The sequence below is a fragment of the Balaenoptera ricei genome, chromosome 6 (assembly GCF_028023285.1).
Source record: "Balaenoptera ricei isolate mBalRic1 chromosome 6, mBalRic1.hap2, whole genome shotgun sequence".
Taxonomy (NCBI): Eukaryota; Metazoa; Chordata; class Mammalia; order Artiodactyla; family Balaenopteridae; genus Balaenoptera; species Balaenoptera ricei.
This window is the reverse complement of record NC_082644.1, coordinates 121,598,672-121,620,298: the sequence shown is the minus strand read 5'-3', so window position 1 is coordinate 121,620,298 and position 21,627 is coordinate 121,598,672. Positions and strand designations below refer to the sequence as shown.

Sequence of the window (21,627 nt, the reverse complement as noted above, 5' to 3'; positions counted from 1 at the left end):
TCCATAAAGGTAGCTTTCGAGGTGTAAGAAAGGCAGGATTGAGAATCCCCCCTGCCAAGGGGGGGCCAGGGAAGGGGTGGCACATAGTTGGAGGTGGCTTCCCAGAGGTGGGGATATTGATCGGGGTCTTAAAGGGTGAGTAGGAGCTCGTTGGGTGGAGGACGGGTAGAGGGACAGAAAAGGCAAGTGTGAAGGGACAAGTCACGGACAGGAGCAATGGGGCCTCCTCACAGAGCCGGGGAGGGGGCCTGTATAGGGCATCTCAAGGGGACAGGGCTGGACCACGGTCTGGGGAAAAAAACAGCACCCTGGGGTAGGGTGCAAAGCAGGGGGGGCCACTGTGGAAACCCAGCAGCAGAGAAGATGCATTTTAAGAATCACTTCTTAAAATATCCCTCTTCTTTCCCATCCTCTCCTGCTGCCACTTTGCCTGATCTAGAAACTTCTCAAAACTCTCTGGGCCCCTTCCTCCCCTCTCCAGCATGACCGTGCCAGACTCTCCTCACCAGCAAAGCTGCAGCTGAAGGGGATCACACGCGCCCGCAAGCATCGGACCCCTTCCCACACGACAGGGAGGGGGCGTGGGCGGGTCGGGGTCAGGACTTGCAAGGGGAGGTGACGTGCTTGCAGGTAGGGGCTCCTGCAGGTGGCTCGCCGCCCTGGCGGGTCAGCCGTCTTCTGTAAAGGATGCCCGAGGAGCTGGCCTCTATCAGAGCATCCAGTATCCAAAACAGCGACCCAGACCAGGACCCGCAGGCACTGGGAGACAGAACCAGCCGCTCCCACGCGTGTGCAACTAGCAGCTTCTCCACAACTGATAGAATTCACGCAAATGGAGCTTGCCGACTAAATCCAAGGAGGGTGAAGAGTTTCCCCTACCCTGACCTCGATCGGATTAAAATGTTTAAACACGTCTACACCGAAATCCTCACTCTCCTGGCAAAGGGCAACCCCAGGGCTCCGTGGGTGTCAGCCAGCCCGCCCTGACTCCCTACATTTGGGGACCTTGGTGTCCGTGGGTGGTCAGCCGGCCAGTCTTCCCTACATTTGGGGACGCGCGTCCGTGGGTGGTGTCACGCAGTCCGCTTCAGACTCGCCGGGCGGCAGACACGCAGGACAGGGACCGATCTCGGGGCCATTGGCAGGCGCTCTCCCGAGGCCGGAAGAACAGCAGCGCCCGTAGGACCCGCGCCTGCGCACTGCCAACCGCCTCGGGCGCAGAGGCGCATGAGCAGAGGAGCTGCCCGGGGACTCCGCGGCTCAGGTTCGCTATCTGCGCCTGCGCAGGACGGGCCGAGGCGCCGGCGGCGTAGGCGGGGCGGTGTTGTCGGGTGGCAAAGTCAGGGGCCGCGCGCCGCGCCGCGCGCGCATGCACGCACGCACGCACGCACGTACGCCCAGGGGAAGCGCCGAGTTCCGGGCGCTCGGGGTCGGAACGGAGCTGGGGGGAGGGAGGCATTCTCCGTGTCGGCTCGGGCGGAGGGGCGTGAGGAAAGTCCTACGGTGGCCGCAGAGGGACGGCGCTACGGCTCCCACGCTAGGCCAAACGCCGCCGGCCACCGGGCGCAGGAGCCCCTGGCCCTTCGGGGCGGCCCCGGGCGGGGACGCGTGAGTGTCCGGGCCGCGCCGTCTGCACCATGCGGCCGCCCTGCTCCCGGAGCCCCGAGGGACAGGGGGCCGCGCGGCTCGGGACGCCGGCGCGGAGAGGGCACCCGGTGAGCGGGCGGGGGTGCCCGGGCGGGGCGGGGGCGGCTCCCGGGGGCGCCACGGGTCAGTCCTGCCTCCGGGATCTGGGGCCCGGCACCCCCCAGAAGCGAGCGCGTGGGTGCCGCGCGGACGCCCCGGCCCCGACCTGGAAGCCCGTGGCACAGATGCGTTGCCCGCGGCCAGGTGGCGATGGGAGGATGGCGAGCGGCCCGCCCGGGGCCGCGACTCCGCCGCGTGAAGGGAGCACCGACGTCTGAGTGCCATTAGCTGCTGTCAGACCGCGTTCTGACCGAAGCCTGCGGGAAGGGCTGGGCCTGTGGGCAGGGGAGGGTGGACGCGCCCGGCCTCCCCCTCCTCCGCCTCAGGCCAGAGCAGCAAGTGGGCGGCCGGAGAGGGAGCTAGCAGAAATCCCCCTGCAGGCCCTCAGGCTACAAGCCATGTGATGGGACGCAGATGCCCTCGGCAGTGCTTCCCTAGAGCCTGTAACCAAGTTTGCTGCTCCGGTTTTACACGTTCTGAACTTCCAGTTCTGTGTTTCCAGCCACGATTCAGGCAACCTATAAATGACAATTGCCAGGCAAAACTAGAGAGCCATTTGCTGTTCCTCCTCTCCTGTGGTGGCCCAAGCCACAGGGCCTGTGCCCTGCGATAACACCACTGGCCCTGGGCCGTCATCCTCTCTGCCAGGCACGGGCAGCACTTGCCTGGTAACGCCTGCTAACCACAGCACCCCTGCGAGCCCAGCGCTCGACATCCCCGTTGTGCAGAGCAGGGACGGTCTCGGGGTGAGGTGACCTGGCCAAGGTCACTCCTGGTGAACGACAGCACGAGGGTTCAGGCCCCGCAGGGGAGCCCAGAGCCGGTGCCGGCTGCCTGGTCCCCAGCACTTGGCCTGTCAAGTTGCTGAAGAGAACGGCCCCCGTCTGCCCTGTGGACACCCTCTCCCTCGTCCTGTCCTGTTGTGGTTGCCACTCGGGGACTTATTCACCCTGGATAAAGCAGCCACAGAAGTGCAGGCAGGCATGGGCATCCCAGATAAAAGCCGGACGGTGAGTCCAGTGAAGGGGACTCGCCGAGCCTGGGGGAGGGGGAGGTTAGCCAGGGTTTCTGTTGGCCCTTCCTCATGGGTTTTGGCATTGACTGCCAGGGGGCCTGCGGCCACTGTCCTGACCCTTCTTCCTGGTGTTCCTGGTGGAATTTTGGTTCCCAGTGATTGGGGGTCCCTTTGGAGTGTCCTCAGTAGTGTTTATGGGAAGAGTAACCCCGGAGGATGTGAGCGGATCCCAAGTCCCAGGCTCGGTCTCCCTGTGGCCCCGGGCTGGCTGGTGTCCCGGCTGACCTGGCTCCTGTCCGTGTCGCTCTCCCTGCAGGCCCACGCCTCCCCCGGGACTCAGCCTCGGCCTCCCAGGCCTAGGCACCCGCGACGCCTATGCTGACTGCCGCCCGGGCCCGATGCCGGTCATGCCCATCCCCCGGCGGGTGCGCTCCTTCCAGGGCCCGCACACCACCTGCCTGCACGCCGCCTGCGGCCCGGCGCGCGCCTCCCGCCCGGCCCGCACCAAGTACAACAACTTCGACGTGTACGTCCGGGCGCGCTGGCTGTACGGCTTCATCCGCTTCCTGCTCTACTTCAGCTGCAGCCTCTTCACGGCCGCGCTGTGGGGCGCGCTGGCCGCCCTCTTCTGCCTGCAGTACCTGGGCATGCGCGCGCTGCTGCGCTTCCAGCTCAAGCTGTCGGCGCTGCTGCTGCTGCTGGGCCGCCGGCGCGCGGACTTCCGCCTCCTCAACGAGCTGCTGGTCTACGGCGTCCACGTGACCACGCTGCTGGTCGGGGGCCTGGGCTGGTGCTTCATGGTCTTCGTGGACATGTGAGGGCGCCGCGGGCTCTTCCGGGGACGGTTTCTGGCGACCCGGCCGTAGATGCACCTGCGGCGGGCGCTTTTCTCGACGCGGTAGGTCAGGGCCCTTTCGGCGCCGTGTCAGAGGCATAACCCACCCCCGACCCCTGCGTCTCTGGCTCAGGAAAGGGCTGAGACTTCTGTGAAGGGAACACTGGCGCCCTCCCTCCTGCTGGCCTTTGCTCGGACCCTTTCTGTGTGTGGTTTCGGTGCCGCGTCCCCTGCACCACCTGCTTGTGGTTCCAGCCTGCACTTTCCAAGCTATTCCTGGGGCGGGGGGCGGGGGGCGGGCGGGGTATGGGTCCAGTCTGTACTTGGAGAGCCTGTGTCCCTGTCCCCTCTCCAGGGCAGTGGTGTCACCAGTGGCGTGGGAGGTCCCCGGGAGGGGTGTGCTACCCAGGTGCAGATCTGGAGGGGAGATCCTGGCTGCACAGCCCCCTCCTGTGCGCCCCCGGCCCCTGCCCCAGCCTTAGGGAAGCGTCAGGCTCCACCAGCTGATGCACCACACTGCCTCCAAGCTCTTCACTCCGCCCTGGGCCACCGAGTCCTCGCTCAGCCCACGGACTCTCCTCCATTTGTTACCCTGCGAGGCGTGGGGGTCCTGAGTCCCAGGCCGGGCTTAAGTGGCACCTCGGTTTGCTTGGCAGTTCCTAGATCAGGGGCCAGCCCAGGGGAGTGCCGGGTCCAGGGCACAACTCTCTTCCTCCCGGGCAGGTCTGTTGAGAATGTCAGCTGGATGTTGTCATCTCTTCAAGTGTGGATTTCTGGGGAGGTAACTCAGTTTCTTTCTGGCCTTGGGGGGCTTTCATTCTCTTCCCCTCAGGGAACGTCCAGGTTCGAGACGTGTCTGTTGGAAGACATACCTCTTGGAATCAGGGTTGCACCAGGGCTGGATCTCCGAGTGAGGGGCTCGGTGGCCCCTTTGTCCCTGCCTCGTTGGTTGTTAGAGCAGCTGGGAGTACAAAGCAAAAATGAATGCGGGCCTGGAAAGAACCAGTGGTCCAGGGGGGCTTTCGGTTGCAGAGAGAACATACCAGAGGGCCAGCATTTTGCCCAGACCCCTCACCCTGGCCTCCATCAGTTGGGGACAGGGTAGCCGCAGGCCTTGTGGGCAGGCGAGGGGCACTCTGTCAGCTGGGACAACAGCCAGAGGCGGGACATAGGGCCCCATACTGAGGGTGACAGGGAGGCCGATGCTACTTCACCCCACACCCGCGGGCACGGGCGGTAGCCCCTTCAACCCTGCCTGGCCGGGTCCCCCAGTGGCCAGGGGGAGCTGTGGGGGCAGTTGTGTGCCACTGGAAAAAAAAGCCAAATCAGGTAAAGAAGGCAAAAAACACTTGGCTGTAAACTGTGGTCTTTAATTTGTAGCCAGTTTTTGTCGGACGACTGTCCACTCGAGGTCAGTGGACGGCTCCTCCGAGGGAAGTGGGAGTGAGTCTGTCCCCGTCGCCCGGACGGCAGGCGCGGAGCCGACCCACGTGGACCCCCCTCCTCGGCGCTGCAGAGCACGTTTTGCACCAAATCATGCTGTTTCCTAAAAGCTTTGTTTTGTGTTAGTTGACTCACGTTACTCTGAGGTGGGCACGTGTCCACGGGGCTGGGGCAGCAGGGGGGTCACGGTGGTGCGGACAAAACGCTGCTTGGTGCCTTGAGTGCCTGTGAAATTCTTTATGAAATGAGCCACCTGCATTAAACTTATTTTTTTAACACGTTGACAGCGTGACTGTTTAAAGCTCAAAAAGTTTATACCTTTTTTAAAGGATATAACCAGCCCAAAATACCACAGATGCCGTTTTTCACGAGTCAAATCCGAACCTTGAAAAGCAGCCATCTGCCGCGCTGGAGAAGGAGTGTGGTGGGCTGTAGGGCCACCCTGCCATGAGTCCAGGGGCCCCACCGCTGGAGCCTGTTCTGGGGATTTGGCTGGGTGGCAGCAAGAATTTGTCGGCACTGGCTAAGCGGGGGCCCTGGTGAGGTCCAGGAGGGCTGAATTCAACCAATAGGCGAGTGTGTATCGTCCTTATAAGACAGGTGATGCCCTCACGTGCCAGAATGGCAGTAGGATGGGAAGACACTTACCCCCAGGAGAAAAACTGGAAGGAAACCAAAGTTACGAATTCTTGTTTAACCAAAAAGCACTTGGAAAAACGAGTGACAGGTTATTAGTTAGTATCTCTATTGCGTAAAGGCTTCCCCGGCTTCTGTGCACGGGACGCTCACGTTTCTCCCTTGCAAAGACTTCTTCCCACGTGATGATGAGGGTGACGCCCTTCCACGCAGCCAGTGTGGCCAGAAAATGTGGCCCTGGAAGAGGAGCTTCCAGGGGGTCCGTGACAGAGCGGCCTAGCTTCCATCTCTGGAATTTTGTGGAACTTGACGTTTCAGAAAAAAACAATCCGAGTCCTTTTGGGGTTTAGTTTGTGGTGGCAGGGTTGGTAAAATCCTCACAAAAGCCTTGGCCCCCGAGCAGCAGCAGAGGACCCTTGGGAGGTGCGGTTTGTTGCACGAAGCCTGGCCGAAGCCTGGCCGAGGCTTGGGTGGGGATGGTGCTTCCGGCCGGGAGGCCACTCTCGGGTGCGCTGGCTTCACTGGGAGTGGGTGGCAGCGGGCAGCACTGTCCCAGATTTGTCCTCTCACCACGCTGGAGCCTCGGGTTTGCCCACCTTCTGCGGCGTCCACAGGCCTCCTGGCCTGGCCTCGCCTTGTTTCGGGCAAGTTGGAGGGTTTTCTTCAGTGGGTCTCCAGACCAGCGCTGTCCAGCGGGACTTGTGTGTGGTGGGGGTGCTGTCTGCTGCGGGAGCCACCAGCCCGTCCTCTGGGCTGAACGAACCCGATGTCCCCCTGGGGGAACAGTCACCATTTTCAAAGAGCACACGCTGAGCCGGCCGCTGCAGGAAGGCAGGGGCCATGCGGGGTTTGCCGGCAAAGCCTCATTCTGCCCAGACTGTGCCCTAGTTACCAGTTCGGGCACCGTCCAGAGAGGGGTCTCCTGGGACCTTGGGGCACCGCAGCCTGGGGACCCCGGCAGCAGCACCGCTGCTGGTGGGGAGACGACACCTGGACCGTGGTGGTGACACCGGGCCTTGATTTTGGGAGTTGGGGAGGGTGGGAGAGGGCGGGCAGGCAGTGTGACCACAGAGAAGGGAGCTGGCCAGGGGAGGGGAGGAGCAGTGCCCCAGGGAGAGCTGGGGGTGGGGCGAGGCCTGGGAGAGTCGGAGGGGGCACTGGGAGCCTGGCAGCCGGGGGGGAGGACGGTCAGATCTGGGGGCGGCCATCCCCAGGCAGGAGAGCAGGAGAGCATCTGGAGAGCAGCAGGTGTTCAAGACAGGAGGTCAAGGCCGGGGCAGAAGCCGCCAGCGGTGGGGTGGGGACGGGGAGGAGGGGAGAGGGGCTTCCCTTGAACAAAGAACAGGGCCGTGTGGTGGCCTCCTTCGCACCGGGTGTTGGGGGCCTCTTGGCGGCCCGCCCGTGGGGCTGGCCCTCCCTCTGCTGAGGGACCCCGGCCCGGAGGGTGGGAGGGGCTGCCGGTGGGAGGTGAGCCAACAGAGGGAGGGAGGCAATGGCAAGAAGGGGAATTTCTAGAAACCACATGGTTATCTGAGAAAGTCCAGGTGCTGTCCAGGCCCCGGGCAGGGGTGGACGAGGTACCCTCGAAGACGCCCTCTTTGTCCCTGCGGCTGCTGCTGGCTGCCCCGGGAGGGGATGGTAGTCGGACCCCCGGGTGGCCCCACCTCCCCGACTGCCTGGGAGGACGGCCCAGCGGGAGGGACGCAGCACCCTGCACCGAGGGTGGCCAGGGCAGGTGCAGCCCACCTCTGGACCAGAGCTTGACCCCCAGGGCCGCTGCGGAGGAAGGGCCGTCCACTGGGACTCGCCTGCGGATATTGATGTCCCTGACCTTGAGAGGTCCCTGTCCGCTCTAGCGCCTGATTGGACGAGGGAGGATGGCAGGGCTTGGTGCTGACTCAGCGCTTCCTTCCCTCCACACAGGCCGGTCCTCTCCCTTCTCCCTTTTTGGTGTTGTTTGGAAAAGGCCCTCTTCCGGGAAGGCCCTTCCTCTCATCCCCCGGGAGGCCTGGCTCCTGCAGGGGCCGCTTTCCAGAAAATCCCCGGCAGCCTGACAGCTCCCCAAAGACGGAGGGCCCCCCCTCCCCCGCCTCACCAGCATCCTTGCCCTGGAGGGGACAGGGCCACGCGGGAGCAGCTGATTCAGTGCTCGTGGGCCCGCCCCTCCCCCAGCCGCCGCCGGGCAACGTGCCCAGGCAGGCTGGCAGCTGTGTCACACGGGGCCTCAGGCAGGGTTGCTGTGGCTCTCGCTGTGTGGCCCGCACTGCGCCCGGGGGGGTGGCAGACTGATGCTGGGAGGGCCTGCGCGAGCGGGCGGGCGGTGTGCCAGGCACCCCCGTACAGGCACATCCACGGTCCGATGCAGAAGAGGCCCACGGGAGGGTGCTCGGGCACGGCCACCACAGCCAGGAAGTCAGCTCGTCCTCCTAAGAGACGGCGGGTACGCCAACCTGGCCGCGTGCAGGCTCCCAGGAGCCCAGGTCAGGCAGAGTTCCCCACCTCTGGCTGGTCCAACAGTGGTCACCTGCCATCCTGACCCAGGTGACCCGGAGCCCCGGGGCAGGCACAGGCTGAAAAGGGCGGGTTCTGCCACCCGTGCGGACTGGCCAGCTGATGGGAGCAGCCTGGGCCAGAGGGGGCAGGGCATAAGCCAGGACCCCCAAGGACCCGGAATGACAGGCGGCCCAGGTGGACGCTGGGGCAGGCCCTGAGCCCAAGGCAGGCAGGTGCCAGCTCCGTGGGTCCCGTAAGCAGGTGTGACAGGAGATGGGGGACCTTCCCCAGTATCCCCAGTACAGGGAGGGCCATGGAAGTGGGGCGAGCATCCCGGGAAGTGGGGACGTGCGGGCTGGAGGGCCGTGTGGTCAGAGTGGGTGGGGCCTGGGGCAGCCCCCCCCCGCCCCCCGCCAGCTTGTCCCTCTGGACACCGCAGTTCACCCCAGCCGCCCGTGGTTGGCTGGTCAGAGAGTGTCTTCAGACAAAGGCCCCGGAGTCCAAAGCAAGCGTCTGAAAGGTCCAGGCCACGTTCCCATCAGCTGCGTGTGACCCTTGTTCATTACCCGAGGGGACCAGTTCAGGGCTCCGTTTTGCTTCCTTAGAATACCAACGACTAGTCCTGGCTGAAACGCCGCATGGATGTCCGTACGGAACCAATCAGTCCAGGCTAGGTGGCCCTGGGAGGAGGCGTATCCCCGAGCTGAGGGGCCCAGGGGGCTGGGGCAGGGCTGGGTGGGTGCACACCTGGTGGGTGTGGAAGGAACCGGCCGTCCTGCAGTGGAGGCCACCTCCCCAGGCAGTGAGTGGTCACCTTCCTGCCCTCACCGGGGTCAGGAGCCAGGCACCGGCTGGCCAAGGCCGAGATGGGGAGGCGGACGGTCTGGCCCAGGGCCGGGCACAGCCAGGTGTGCAGGGAGCTCCCACATACAACCTGGGCCCTGCTGGTAAGAAAGTTGCTGCCCACTCTGACCACCGGCTGCCCTTGTGAAGGGATTCACCTGACCAGAGAACGGGTTTCCAGTTCCTTCCGGTGGGTGCCAGCGCCCTCTCCCCTCCCGCCACCGTGCCACCACCTTGGCTGGCGGCGCTGGGCCTCGCTCCGGCCCGGGGCACCCCTGTCCCTTCTGTCCCAAGAGCCCGGGGGCCCTCTGGCCCCACCGCTCAGCTCTGGCTCCTCCAGACCTGGGCTGCTGCCCGGATGCCCACCTGTGGAGTTTGCTTTGCAGAACCAAGGGGGCCTCTGCCACCTGTGGGTGTGGGCAGCCCTTCGATGATAGAAATCTGGCTTTTAAGTGGGAATTCGTCATTTACCACAGCACGGTGACGTAATGGTAACACGAATCATTTGTATGTTTTTCAAACTATACTGCAATGGCCCTGTTTCCCCAGCTCCCTCAGTGCACAAAAGTGCCCCAGTGAACACCATTATCCTCCTAATCCACACCCTGGGCTGACTCAGCCCGCGCTCGATACCCACCCGTGGCCCGGGCAGACGGGTCATCGAGGTGCACTTCAGAGCGGCTGCAGCCCTTTTTGACCCACCACCCCTCCTCTTGCCATGCGGCTGGCCGGTGCGTGCCAGTGTGTGCGTATGTACACGTGTACATGCCTGTGTGTGTCCTCAGTTTCGAGTCCTACCCTGTTCACCCAGGCTCTGAGCAGGGCAGGTGGACGGGTCCCGGCCCTGCCACCCTCTGCGCCCAGGGCTCCCTCTAGGTGCTCTTGGAGGGCACTGGGGGGCTCGGGCCCCCGGGAATGGGAGGCCCCGGTGGCCATTATCCGCGTGCTCCTGCCCGGAAGACAGTGGGCTGTACTCAGCTGGGAGCCTAGGGTCCTGGCTCCATTTGCCTTTCCCGCTTGGGGTCAGCTGGGCACTGTTGTCGGAGCCCGTTCACGTGGGCAAGGGCCCTGTGCCCTGCCCCTGGGGAGGGAGGGGTTGCTTCTCTCCACCACCGGCTCCTCCTGTGAGATGAGGGGAGTCTGGCCTCACAGCCCGGAGTGGACGGGGCTGCTGGACACGGCTCTTCCCAGAGGGGCGGGGAGAGGGGCTCTGGGGAGTACAGCCCAAGGCCAGCACTTCCTCCCGGGGCGGGGGCTGCAGAAGAGGGCGCAGCGGGCTCTGATGTCCCCTGCAGCCCAGACCGCCCTGTGGCCGAGCTCTCCTGGCTCCCTTCTCCAGGAAGGCGCCGGAAGCCAGGGGTGGGGACTGCAAGCCCTGCTGGGGGGGGGGTGCAGATTGGATGGCCCTGGTCTTGACCTCAGAGACACGTCCCGAGGGGACAGCCTGTAGAAGGACCTTCCCGAGGAGACCTGGCACTCTGCACACAGTGGTGGAACGCAGGAGCGAGTGAGTGAATGGGGCTGTCCTGTCTCGGCCCTTGCGGGACGGAGTATCGCAGACCCGGTGGCTCGTAAACAGTAAACATCCGTTCTCGCAACTGTGGGGCTGGAAGTCCAAGGTCCTGGGGCGGGCAGAGTCGATGTCTGGTGAGGGCAGCTTCCCGGATCACAGACACCGTCTTCTCTGAGCCCTCATGTGGTGGAAGGGGCGAGAGGCTGTGAGGCCTCTTTTATAAGGTCGCTAATCCCATTCTTGAGGGTGGAACCCTCATGACCTAGTCATCTCCCCAAGGGCCCACCTCCTAATACCTTCACCTGGGGTCTAGGATTTAACATATGAACCTGGGGGACACACACACACTCAGACCATAGGTGCCCCTGCCTCCGCAGGGATCGCACTCAGTGGGCCCTCTACTTTCTCAACGACGGTGTCCAGGGTCACTCAAGGCCTCCATAAGCTGGGTCTCAGGGGCAGGATGTCTCCCTCCAGAAATGCCCACGGGCATGGGTGCTTGCATTTTGCTGAGTTATTCCTGGAAAGGCGGCCCCATTGTTTAGGACCTGGCCCCCGGAAGTCCTTCTGCTTGTCTCACCTGGGTGTCTCTAGCTGCAGCTGCTGAAGCCTTTCCCAAGTCCTGTCTGCATCCTGTCCTTCTCCTCCCCTGGGAGCATGTGCCCAGCTCTCACCTGCATCCCGTGGAAGCACTGACTGCCCCCCAAGCTACTGTGCCCACCCTGGCATAACTCCGCGCCAGACCCTGCTGTCCCTCCTGGGAGGAGGTGAGTCACCGCAGCCGCCTGGCCCTCAGCCTTCTCGGGAGCAGGCAGCAGCAGCTGCTTAACAGCTGCACTAAATGTTAGAGGGAAATTTAGGACAAAAGAGGAAGAAGATTGGAGCGTCCAATTTAAACCGAGGGGAGGCGTCCAGAAACCAAAACGGCGCTGCCCTAATTCACGTGCAGAGAGAGCCACGGGTTTGCAGCCTCTAACAAGAAACCAAAATACTCACCCAGTTTCCTTCTGTGCAAGGGATCCAAACTCGCCTGCCAAGGAGCCTCAGCTGGCCCGGGGCACCGCAGGCCCCTCACTCTGGCCAGTGCACCTGCCCTGCAGGCCAGGTTGAGGCCAGGAGGGGATGGGGAAGGGGCCAGAAGCACCTGCGCAGACAGGTGCCCCACCCCCAGCTGCAGCTCCAGCCAAAGGCCACACGGGGTCTGGGAGGCGGTGCCTCACCGTAGCAGTCCCGGACTCCTGCACCCCAGCTATGGGTGCGCTCTTGGACGAGGCTCCCAGCTGGAGAAGATGGTCCAGTGGAAGCAGAGGCTGACCCCAGAGAAGGGCTTTTGAGGAGGAGTCGGGGGCCAGGCGAGCAAGCCTTAATCTCCAGAGTAGCCTTCGGCAACTTCCTGCCCCTAAATAAGGACCCCACCCTCAGTGGAACTGCTAGGCCCGGCTGCCGGGGGTTGATCTGTAAGAGCAGGAGGTGGGCCTCTGGATCCCCCTCCCCAGCAGGGACCCAGCCCTGAGCTGCAGCCTTGACTTCACACCTGCTGGCTTTGTCCACCCGCTGGGCCCTGACTCAGCCTCCAGGCTGGAGTGGGGTCTGTGTGCTGACACCGAATCACTGCCAGGAAAACGCAGCATACCGGGTCCCTGCCAGGGGTGTTTAGGAATCCCCGGTTCTCCGAAGCCAATCTGTGCCTCCATCGCAGACCCATGCTGGAGCCGCAAGTGGGACCTGAAAGGGGTGGGCATTCCTGCCCAGTCCGAAAAGGGAATGAACAGAAGGAAACGAACGCGCTCTGCCTGGGGTTTGGAAGCGCAGTGGCTTATGTGATAAACGGTACTCAACCCAGCGCCTGCTCAGTCCTTCAGCTGTGAGTAAAATGCCCGGGGCAGGGGTCCCTCCCCCTGTAGAGACTAAAGAGGAGGGAGCTTGGTAGGCTGTCAAGGAGAGAGGCACCATCTCCAGGTGTCGGCACCCCTGCAGCCTGCCTGGGGCCAGGCGACCCCCGCCCCAGGAGAAGCCAGTGGCTCGCTCAGGTGGGGGCAGGGGCGAGAGGAGCAGGGCAGGTCCCCATGGACACAGGGCGAGGCGGCCACGCTCTGCACCCTCAGCCTCCTTGCTCTTCGTGGCCGATACTCAGCCCGGCTCCTCCCTCCTGGCCCTTCCTGTGTTTTGGGTTTTTCTTAATACATTTATTTATTTATTTATTTTTGGCTGCGTTGGGTCTTCGTTGCCGCAAGCGGGCTTTCTCTAGGGCTCTAGGCACGCGGGCTTCAGTAGTTGTGGCACATGGGCTCAGTAGTTGTGGCACACGGGCTTAGTTGCTCCGCGGCATGTGGGATCTTCCTGCACCAGGGCTCGAACCCATGTCCCCTGCATTGGCAGGCGGATTCTTAACCACTGCGCCACCAGGGAAGCCCCCCCTTTCTGTGGTTCTGTAGGCACCTAGTTCCCTGGATCGGCTCTTCCTGCACAGAAGTGCCCATAGGGCTTTGTTCCCTGGACCCTGGCAGATCCACGACCATGAAGCGGGAGCTCCCTGGTGAGGCTCGGGCTCCAGCGGCGATGGGACCAGGGACAGATGGGGACTTGGCTGTTAGCACAAAGCCCAGGCCTGAGCTAAGGCCATATCTGGTGACGAAAAGACCTACCCCCCCTCCCCCAGGCTGGATGCCCCACTCTGGCAGCCTGGATCTGAGCTGCCACGTCCTTGCCCGGAACTTCCCAGGGCAAAAGAAAGATGACACGGTGATGGCAATGGCCAGCAGGGACCGGGGCCGTGAGACCGAAGGGCAGGGCTGGATTCGGTCATCCCTGCCATCCCAAGCGCTGCGGGTACAGACAGTCAGTACCTCAAAGTGCAGGGACCTCACCTCCATCCATCCTCCAGCCGGCTCAGGGCCACGCTTGTCAGTGACCTGCTGTGGGCCTTGGGCCATGGCTCCCCTCTCTGCCCTGATTCCCTGAGGGTCTGCGTGGGAGGGTCTCACTTGGGTTGGGCTTGGAGAGCAGAGGGCCCTGTGCGTCCCTTCTCTGTGCCGCCCCCCTGAGCAGAGAGTGGGTCCGGCCCCTCCGTGGGACCTGGGAAACAGGCGGGAGGCCTCAGCTCGTCCCTGAGCCAGACGGCAGGCGGGGCAGGCGGAGTGGAGCCGCGCTGGGGTGTCCCTCGGGCTCCCCACTGCCCACCGGGCCTTGGCCAGGCCCCACACCATCCCCAGAGGCCCAGAGCCAGCTTGGGCAGCACCGCCCCTCCACGCCCCTCTCCCAGGGTCAGGCCATGCCTATGGTGGGCCCAGGAGCAGACAGAGCTGGAGGGGGCTCAGAGGGTGCCTCGGCCATCACGGGGGCACTGCTGCTGGGCACTCGCTTCCCGGAAGTGCAGGGCTCCGTGGGGACCCCCCATCCCTGGGCGAGGGATGACCCCAGCCCGTGGTGAGGTGTTAGGAGTTCAGTGAAGCCGCCACTTTGGGGGAAGATTCCCAGGGCCAGCGATGGCCACGTGGACTTTATTTGTTACCCAAACCTCACGACCCGCTACGGAGCAGGTGAGGCTGCCCTTGGAGAGGCCCAGGAGGTGCCAGGCCCACTTGTAGCCAGGGGCACGGGAATGATGGTCCAGCGGGGTCAGAGGCCAACGGGGTCAACTGGACATGTCACCGCCTCCCCCCGCGGAGGCCCCGATTCACAGGGCCTGGGGCAGCATTCAGCCCCTAGAGTACCACCTTGGGGAGCGGGCCGGGTGAGAGCTGACCCCTGGGCACCTGGGGGTGAGTCCAGCCCCTGCCCTGCAGGGAAGGCTCTGCTGACGGCCGCGCCCTGTGGGCCTTCCCTCAGTCCCTGTGCGGACCCCACCACCCCGGAGAAGGAATGATTTTTAGTCCCATGTGCCTCAGACCCCCAGCACTTGGTTTTCCTCACAGGACCAGACCGGGATCCAAATCCGTGGGGCCAGTGCTCTGGGCCGGCCTCAGGTGGGAGCCCCCGGGGTGTGAGCTGCTGTCTCATGTGCAGACCCCAGACTCTGTGTCTCTGCCTGGGGTCTGAGCTGCCAGAGCATCTCCCCGGCCCAGCCTCCCATCCATCCCCCGTCTACCCTGGGGGCACAGCTGGCAGGGCCCGTGAGTCCCAGGCAAGGGCCCGGGTCCTGCAGCAGGGAGGGCAGGCCAGGCCGGCCCCAGGACGCTCCCCACAGACCCCAGCGTGGACAAGCGCACCTCAGACCCTAACGCGCACACCTGTCACCTGGGGCCCTGCACTCTGTGATTTGTGTATCGGGGCCCGGGGCGGAGGGCAGAGGGGAAGCACACCGAGTAGGGGACCCAGGACAGCAGCGTGGCTCAGGAAGCCACTAGAAGGTGTTTGGAGGAGGAGGAGAAGGGAGGGTCGGCCGTGTGGCCAGATGCCGAGAGGTCAGGGCAGACCATGTGACCACCGGTGACAGTGGGGCTTCCGTCCCCGAGTCTTTGCCCCCCAGCTGAGCCTGGCCTGACTCCCCAGGGCCTTGACACAGGAGCAGCAACTGCCACTTGTCATTTCCACGGGGGGCTTGATCCCCCAAACTGTTCTCCCCCCTCCCCATCTGAGGAAATGGCCATCATGGGCCCCCTTCCCGGCAACTGTCTGAGCGCTGCACCCCAGTCGCTCCCCCTCCAGATCCAGTCGATGCCCCTCAGCCCTCCCTGGACCCCGGGAGAGGCCCCAGCGGGTCCAGCAGAACATTCTCCTTTGCCCAGCAGCCCGGAGACCTCTTCCCCTGCAGGCGGGACAGAACAAGGCAGAGTCCCGGCCCCGCCCCTCGCCGCCGGGCCCTGCCCCCTCGGAGCCTGCTCCTGGTGATACCTGGATCCCTGCTCCCTCGGCCCCGCCCACCTGCCCCCCACCTCCCCCTCAGGTCTGCTCAGCCAGCAGCCTCCTCCTCTCAGTGCCCCGCATGGCCCTTTGTTTTTTTCTTGCGGAAAATACGCACAACATAAAATCCACCGTCTTGACCACTCTTAAGAATACAATTCAGGGGCATCAAGCACATTCACATTGTCATGTAACCACCCCCACATCCGTCTCCAGTACTTTCTCGGCTTCCCAAACTGACACTCTGTGCCCACTAGACACTCACTCCCCATCCCCCCCCAGCCCCGCCCCGCCATCTACTTTCTGTCTCTGTGGATGTGACTCCTCTAGGGCTTCCTGTGAGTGGATCCTGCAGGATCTGGCCTGCTGTGTTGGGCCCATTTCACTCAGCACAATGTCCTCAAGGTTCATCCATGCCGCAGCCTGTATCAGAACTTCCTCCCCTTTTTAAGGCTGAACAATATTCCATCAAAACTATCATATATACTACATTTTGTTCATCCCTTTGTGGACACCCAGGCTGTTTTCACATTTTGGCTGTTGTGAACAGGTGCACACATCTCTCGTAGACCCTGCTTTCAGTTCTTCGGAGTGCACACCCAGGAGGGGGATTGCCAGATCATACGGTAGCTCCATGTTTAATTTTTTGAAGAACGGCCCATGGTTCTCCACGGCAGCGGCACCGCTTAAATTTCTACCCACGTTACACCCTCGTCTCCCGACATATCCTCCCCAGCACTGGTTATCTTCTGGGTTTTTTGTTTTTTGTTTTTTTTTCTAGCCATCCTAATGGATGAAGTAGTATCTCACTGTGTGCACGGCACTTTTCAGTCCGTGATATTTTGGGGTTTTCTAGCTGTCTGTCTCCCTGACTAGGACAGCAGCCCCAGGGGAGCAGCCCTGGCCCATCACGTTCTCCAGGGTCCCAGGGCTGACACGGAGCAGGACTTCCAGGAGGACCTGATGTCTGGAGACAGGTGTGCTGCCTGCTCGCCCCCCTGCAGCCTCGGGGAGAGCCTCGCCTGCAGCCCACCCAGGCTGCCGGAGCCTCCCTCTGAGCAAGTCCTGTCTCTTCTTCCTGATTAAACCATGTGCTCACAAGCGTAGCAGTTCAGCCATACCTAGGGCCGCAAGGAGGGGGCCCAGAACTGTGAGAGCCAGCTGGGGGGTCAGGATGGCTTCCCCGAGGGCCCAGGTGAATTACTCGGGCCTGAAGGATGAACCAGCCGGAGTTCACTTGCCAGCGCCGGAGAGGAGGTGTCCCAGGCAGGGGAGTTGCAGGTGCAAAGGCCCTGCGGCCGCAGGCACAGGGAGAGCAGCCAGCACAGGCAGCCTGGGTCCTGCGAAGACAGTGTGGGCGGGTGGGGAGAGGACCAAGGCTGCGGAGTGGCCTGGTCACTGGGATCAGTGGGACGTCACTGATCACAGAAGAGACCCAAAGTGGGGTCACGCCAGCCTTTCTCTCCACTACATCTACCCCCCCCCCCCCCCCCGCACTTTGTCCTTGGGCATCACCCTAGTCCCCAGCTCCCATGTCTGCAGTACAACGGGACTTTTCCATCGGATCCACAGAAGTTTAAGAACCGCCCCCCCTCATGGGGTCCAGTTGCCACCCACAGGGGAACATGGGCTGGCTGGGGGGCTGGAGCCCTGGGAGTCTGTTCCCAGATTCACTGCAGGACAAGCTTGGTCCCAGTTCTGGTGCAGGCGGATGCCCCCCAGTGCAGGCTTTGCAGGGGACGACGGGCACTGCAGGCCACCCCGGGCTTCAGAGTAAGCTCAGCAATGACACTGAAAAGTGCCAACAGTACCCACAGGTGCCCGCGGCCCAGCACGACCCCAGAGGGGAGTGGAGGGACACCTGGGGGGTGGAGGGGTGGCCCTTCCCCAGGGGTCTCACTGGTTCTCCAGAATAACTGCCAGAAAAATAGCAGTGGCAGTGGAGGGGGTGGCCAAGGGACCAGGGGGGGTCTCCGGGCAGCCAGGGGTGCTTATCTCCAGGAGGCCAGGCTGCCAGCCGCTTTGTCAGAGGATCTGCGGGGCAGGGGGGTGGGCCCTTCAGACTCACAAGCCCCAGCCAACACCTCCCCAACGTCCTGCCCCTCGTACTGGAATCTGCACACAGCGTGCCCCTGCGGGCAAACGGGACCTCCAGGCTCCGCCAGGAACAAAAGCAGAGACGGTTTCCTCGGGAGGGCAGCTGGGGCCTTCCTCGGAGAGGTGCCCAGCCTGACCGGCCTGTGCTGGGCTTTGGCTGGTGGGTAGCCCGGGCCCAGGGTGGCCAGGGAGGTCCGTGCCCGCTGTCCTGGGCTGTCATCGCCCTGAGAGGCTGTGATGGTGAGCAGCCCCACGCTGCCCTCCAAGCCTGGGTGGTCGCCACCTTGGGGTCCTGGCAGACTTCCTGGGGGGGCTCCTCAGGTACGCCGAAGGATTGGCATTAAAAGAGGGGGTGGCCTCGATGAACCCCGAGCCAGGGACAGGGTGGGCAGAAACCCAGCTAAACTGGAGGGCCTGAGTTCTGCGGGTCTAGGGGAGGGCGGGGGCCCTGCTCAAAGCCCAACCGCGAGTGGATGGCCTGGTTGGCACGGAGCAGTGTCCTAACAAAGAGGTGCTTTGTGGGCTGCTGGCGTGCGGCCGCTAATGGGGTGGCCGGGGCCCCTCTCGGAGCCGGAAAGGGAGCCTCACCGCTTTCCTGACAGTCGCCTGGTCTGGGGTGGGGGTCTTCGCTGACTGTGCCTCTGCTGGGAACACAGATGCTCCGATGCTTGCAGGAAAACCCTCCACGAGTCCCTCCCGACGAAGGCCCGGGAAGCCCCCACCTGGGGGCAGCTTCCCAGGAGGGACTGGACCTGAAGTCAGGTATCCCCTCTGCCCCAGACCTGGAGGCTTCCGCTGAGAGCGTAAACGTTGGCCACGCCACCCCAGGCTTTTCCGTGTCCTACTGGCAAAGGTCAAACCAGGAGGCAGACAAGCCTCCCTTTGCTCTCTGGGCTGCCTGGGCCAAGGGGCTGTCTCGGCTGCTGGCTCTCACGCAGGGCAGCTGACAGGACCCTCGTGGGGAAGCGCTGCTTTCTCACTCTGCCCGTTTTGATGCTGGAGTCTGTTCCCAGCCCCGCAGCCCTGGCCAAGGGTCTGATCCTGGGGCTCCCCGCCTGCTCCTTCCCTTCCTGCTGACCGGGCACCGTGGACACTCTGAGGACGGGAAAGTGGCACCAAGAACTCAGGCAGGTGGGTGGGGGGGGTCCCGGCCCCTCGTCAGTGAGCACACAGCACCCCTCAGGCTCTCACACTCTGCAGATGTCCGTGGGCCTCTTGTCTGTGCGTGGTACCCCCCAGGGCCAGGGCAGTGGACGAGACGGGGAGACTGTGCCCAAGGGGGAGACAGGGGCTGTGAACGTCAAAGTGGATTAGTACCATAGTACCAGGGTTGGGTCAGGGAGAGCCGACTGGCAATGGCCCAACTGGCTCTTTCATATGGGAGGGTCAGGAAGGCGCACGGTCCAGGGACATCTAGGCAGAGACCCAAAAGAAGTGATAGGGTAAGCCTCAAAGACATTGGGGGAAGAAGGTATAGGCAGTGGGAACAGCAGGTGCAAAGGCCCTGGGGCAGAAGGATGCCAGCATGTGGAGGACCCATGCAGAAGCCAGTGGGGCCAGAGCTGGAGAGCGACCAAGCGGGGGTGAGTGTAGGATGAGGAGCCAGGTCCCGGCCACTCTAAGGGCTCGGGCTTGCGTTCTGAGTGAGAAGTGAGATGGGGCCACCGAGGGACCTGAGCGGGGGAAGGTCGTGATCCGACATGTTTAGAAGCATCTCTGCGCTGCCATGTGGTGACAGACCCAGGCAGGGGCAAGAGAGGGCAGACGGGGAGGCCAGTTATGGGGCTGTTGCAGTGACCTGAGAACGTGGGGGCTGGAGCAGGAAGGTAGCAGCGGGGGCGGTAAGAAGGGGTCGGATTCCTGACACAGCCTTGAGGCAGAGCTGTCAGGACTGGGGTGTGAGAAAAGTGAGAAGGAGAATCCAAGGTTGGCCTGAGCTGCTGAAGGATGGAGCTCCCAGAAGGAAGAGCTGTCATTTGCTGAGGCGGAGGGCGTGTGCGGGGGAGCAGTTTTGGGGCACAGTCAGGGTCTGTTCAGCCGTGTCACACTGAGACATCTATCAGCCACCCAAGTGGACAGGTCAGGGAGGCGCCCGGCTAAGTGAGACTTGGGCTTGGTGTGTCTGATGGGTCTTAATGCGTCTTCGAGATGAGCCTTGGGTGGAGGAAGCAAGCCTCTTCCCAGAACTGGTGAGGCCAACTGGGGCAGACCCGCCCATTTGCATTTGATTTCAGGGATCCCGGCATCCCTGAAGACCACAGCCCCCGGGGTGGGAGCCCCGTGCTACACGGAGCCCAGGACAAGAGTGGAGCGAGCAGAGTCTGGGTGCATGGCGCAGTGGTCTCAGCTGACTGGTGCGGACACGGGGAGCCCGGAGGAGGAAGGCGTCCCTTCGGGTCCCTCCTCCACGAAGCCCAGCTCCATCCAGCCGCTGCTCCAACAGGCCTCCCCTGAGCCCTCAGCCACCTGCAGGACTGCCGAAGCAGTACCTGGCCGGCTACCAAACGCTTCCACTGTCCAGGGAAGGACAGACAGGTGACCAGGCCTTGCTCCCAAGTGCACCCAGAGCCCCCGCCTCTGAGACCCTGCTCATCAGTTTGTTTGCAGATTTACCTCTTGTGACTACCCTCTTTCCCCAGCCTGACGCTCTCTGGATAAAAGGGGGAAAATCAAGCTACAGGCCATGAAAGCTCAGGACCAGAGGCCAGGCCAGTCCTCCCTGAGCTGAGAAAACCCTCGCTGGCATCTCAGGGGGGTTGCGGTGCTAATCAGATCCCTCAAGAGGGGACTGGGGCCGCTGCCAGGCCTGTGTATCAGCCAGCCCAGGCTGATCGTTTATAACGTCTAAGAGTCCTAACGATCAACAGATGGAGGCATGGGGCTTCGCAGGACCACGCCCCACCCTGCCTGCTGGGGGACCCGGAGTGAGGGACCCCCAACCCAGCTGCATTTTCTTCCTAAGCTGCATTTTTCTCATAAGTAAAACAGGAATAGAGAACCAACTTTATAGAACTGTTGTGAAAATTAAGTTAGATAACACGCAGAACATGTAGCACACGCCTGGATTTTAGTAGGTATTCAGCGGTAGCGTTGAAAATGTGCAAGTGTGGTTTACATGCACACACGTGCACGCTGAAACTGCACCGAAGCCCCTTATCCCTGGGGACGGGTTTCTGGTTATCTGTTGTCTTCTAAAAACTTATCAACGCTTTCCAAACGTCCCTCATGAAAGAAGAAAGAATCTCTTTAATAGTTAGAAAACACAAGTGAGGAAAACAACCCGAATGTGCGAATTTGCGACCAGCTCACCGGGCGAGTAGGTTCCCACCGGCAGCGTGTACAACAGCCAGCACCCCGGCCCCTCTTCACCTCTAGACCCCATCCACACGGTGACCCCAGCCCTGGGCAGGGGAGGACCCTGGCGCCTAGTGGAGCGCTTCTTGAGTCCTGACCCCTTGCCTGGAAGCAGCTAGACGTTCTGCTCACAGGTGTTGTTTGCAGAACCCCGGTTTCCCAGGGCCCCGAGATCCTAAATAACACTTAGTAGCTAGCTGCAACCCTGGGGCTGCTGAGCTGCCCTAGGCCAAGGCATGGCCTCCCTCCCGGCCCAGGGCCTCAGCTGGTCCCCAAGCTGAGCGGGTGGCAGTTACCTGTCACTCTCTCCGTGCACCTCTTGGGCTGGGACCTCACGCCAATCCACGTGACTGTGCCGGCAACCGGTAGAGGCCCCTCAGGACAGTCAGACCGCCCTGCAGGCTGGGGCATGTGCTGGGCTGGGGGTGGGGGGTGGGGGGTGGGACCTGGGACAAGCTTAGATCTAAGTGGGGTTCTGGGGGTGTGCCCAGAGAGTCTTCGAGGGTTCATACCCATCGCCCAGAGGGCAAGGCAGGAGTGAGCTGGTGGGGGGAAGCTTTCTGTGCAGACCCTCAAGTTGGGGGTCAGGGGTCAGTCCACGACCAAGGTCAAGGACCTACCATGAGACTGGGGACAGAAGTACTTAGACCAGGCTTCTGACCACTGCCCTAGGAGTGACCATGGCCAACTGTCCTGCAGGGCTTTAGCCCCAGCCTCTGACCCCCAAGTGGCCCAAAATGTGCTCAGCGGGGGTGGAAGTGGGGGTGGGCATCTTGCTCTTCACGTCAACCCCGTCCTCCTGGTGACGCT

At 63.0% G+C, this 21,627-nt stretch overlaps 1 protein-coding gene across 3 annotated transcripts; it reads left to right on the top strand.

Annotated features, from left to right (window-relative positions):
- Positions 1-1,312: 1,312 nt before the first annotated feature.
- TMEM250 (transmembrane protein 250) lies at positions 1,313-5,323 on the top strand. 3 transcript variants are annotated; one of them, XM_059926037.1, is made up of 2 exons: positions 1,313-1,391; positions 3,078-5,323. In XM_059926037.1, exon 2 carries the CDS (start codon positions 3,160-3,162, stop codon positions 3,577-3,579), a length of 420 nt encoding a protein of 139 aa, XP_059782020.1. In that variant the 5' UTR covers positions 1,313-1,391; positions 3,078-3,159; the 3' UTR covers positions 3,580-5,323. The 3 variants fall into 3 exon arrangements, with proteins under 3 accessions (XP_059782020.1, XP_059782021.1, XP_059782022.1); XM_059926038.1 differs by lacking the exon at positions 1,313-1,391 and adding an exon at positions 1,407-1,715; XM_059926039.1 differs by lacking the exon at positions 1,313-1,391 and adding an exon at positions 2,502-2,756.
- The last annotated feature ends 16,304 nt before the right edge of the window (positions 5,324-21,627 follow it).

Bases quoted from the DNA above. Each gene is read 5' to 3' on its own strand.
- TMEM250 (XM_059926037.1), top strand. From the start codon at position 3,160: ATGCCGGTCATGCCCATCCCCCGGCGGGTGCGCTCCTTCCAGGGCCCG.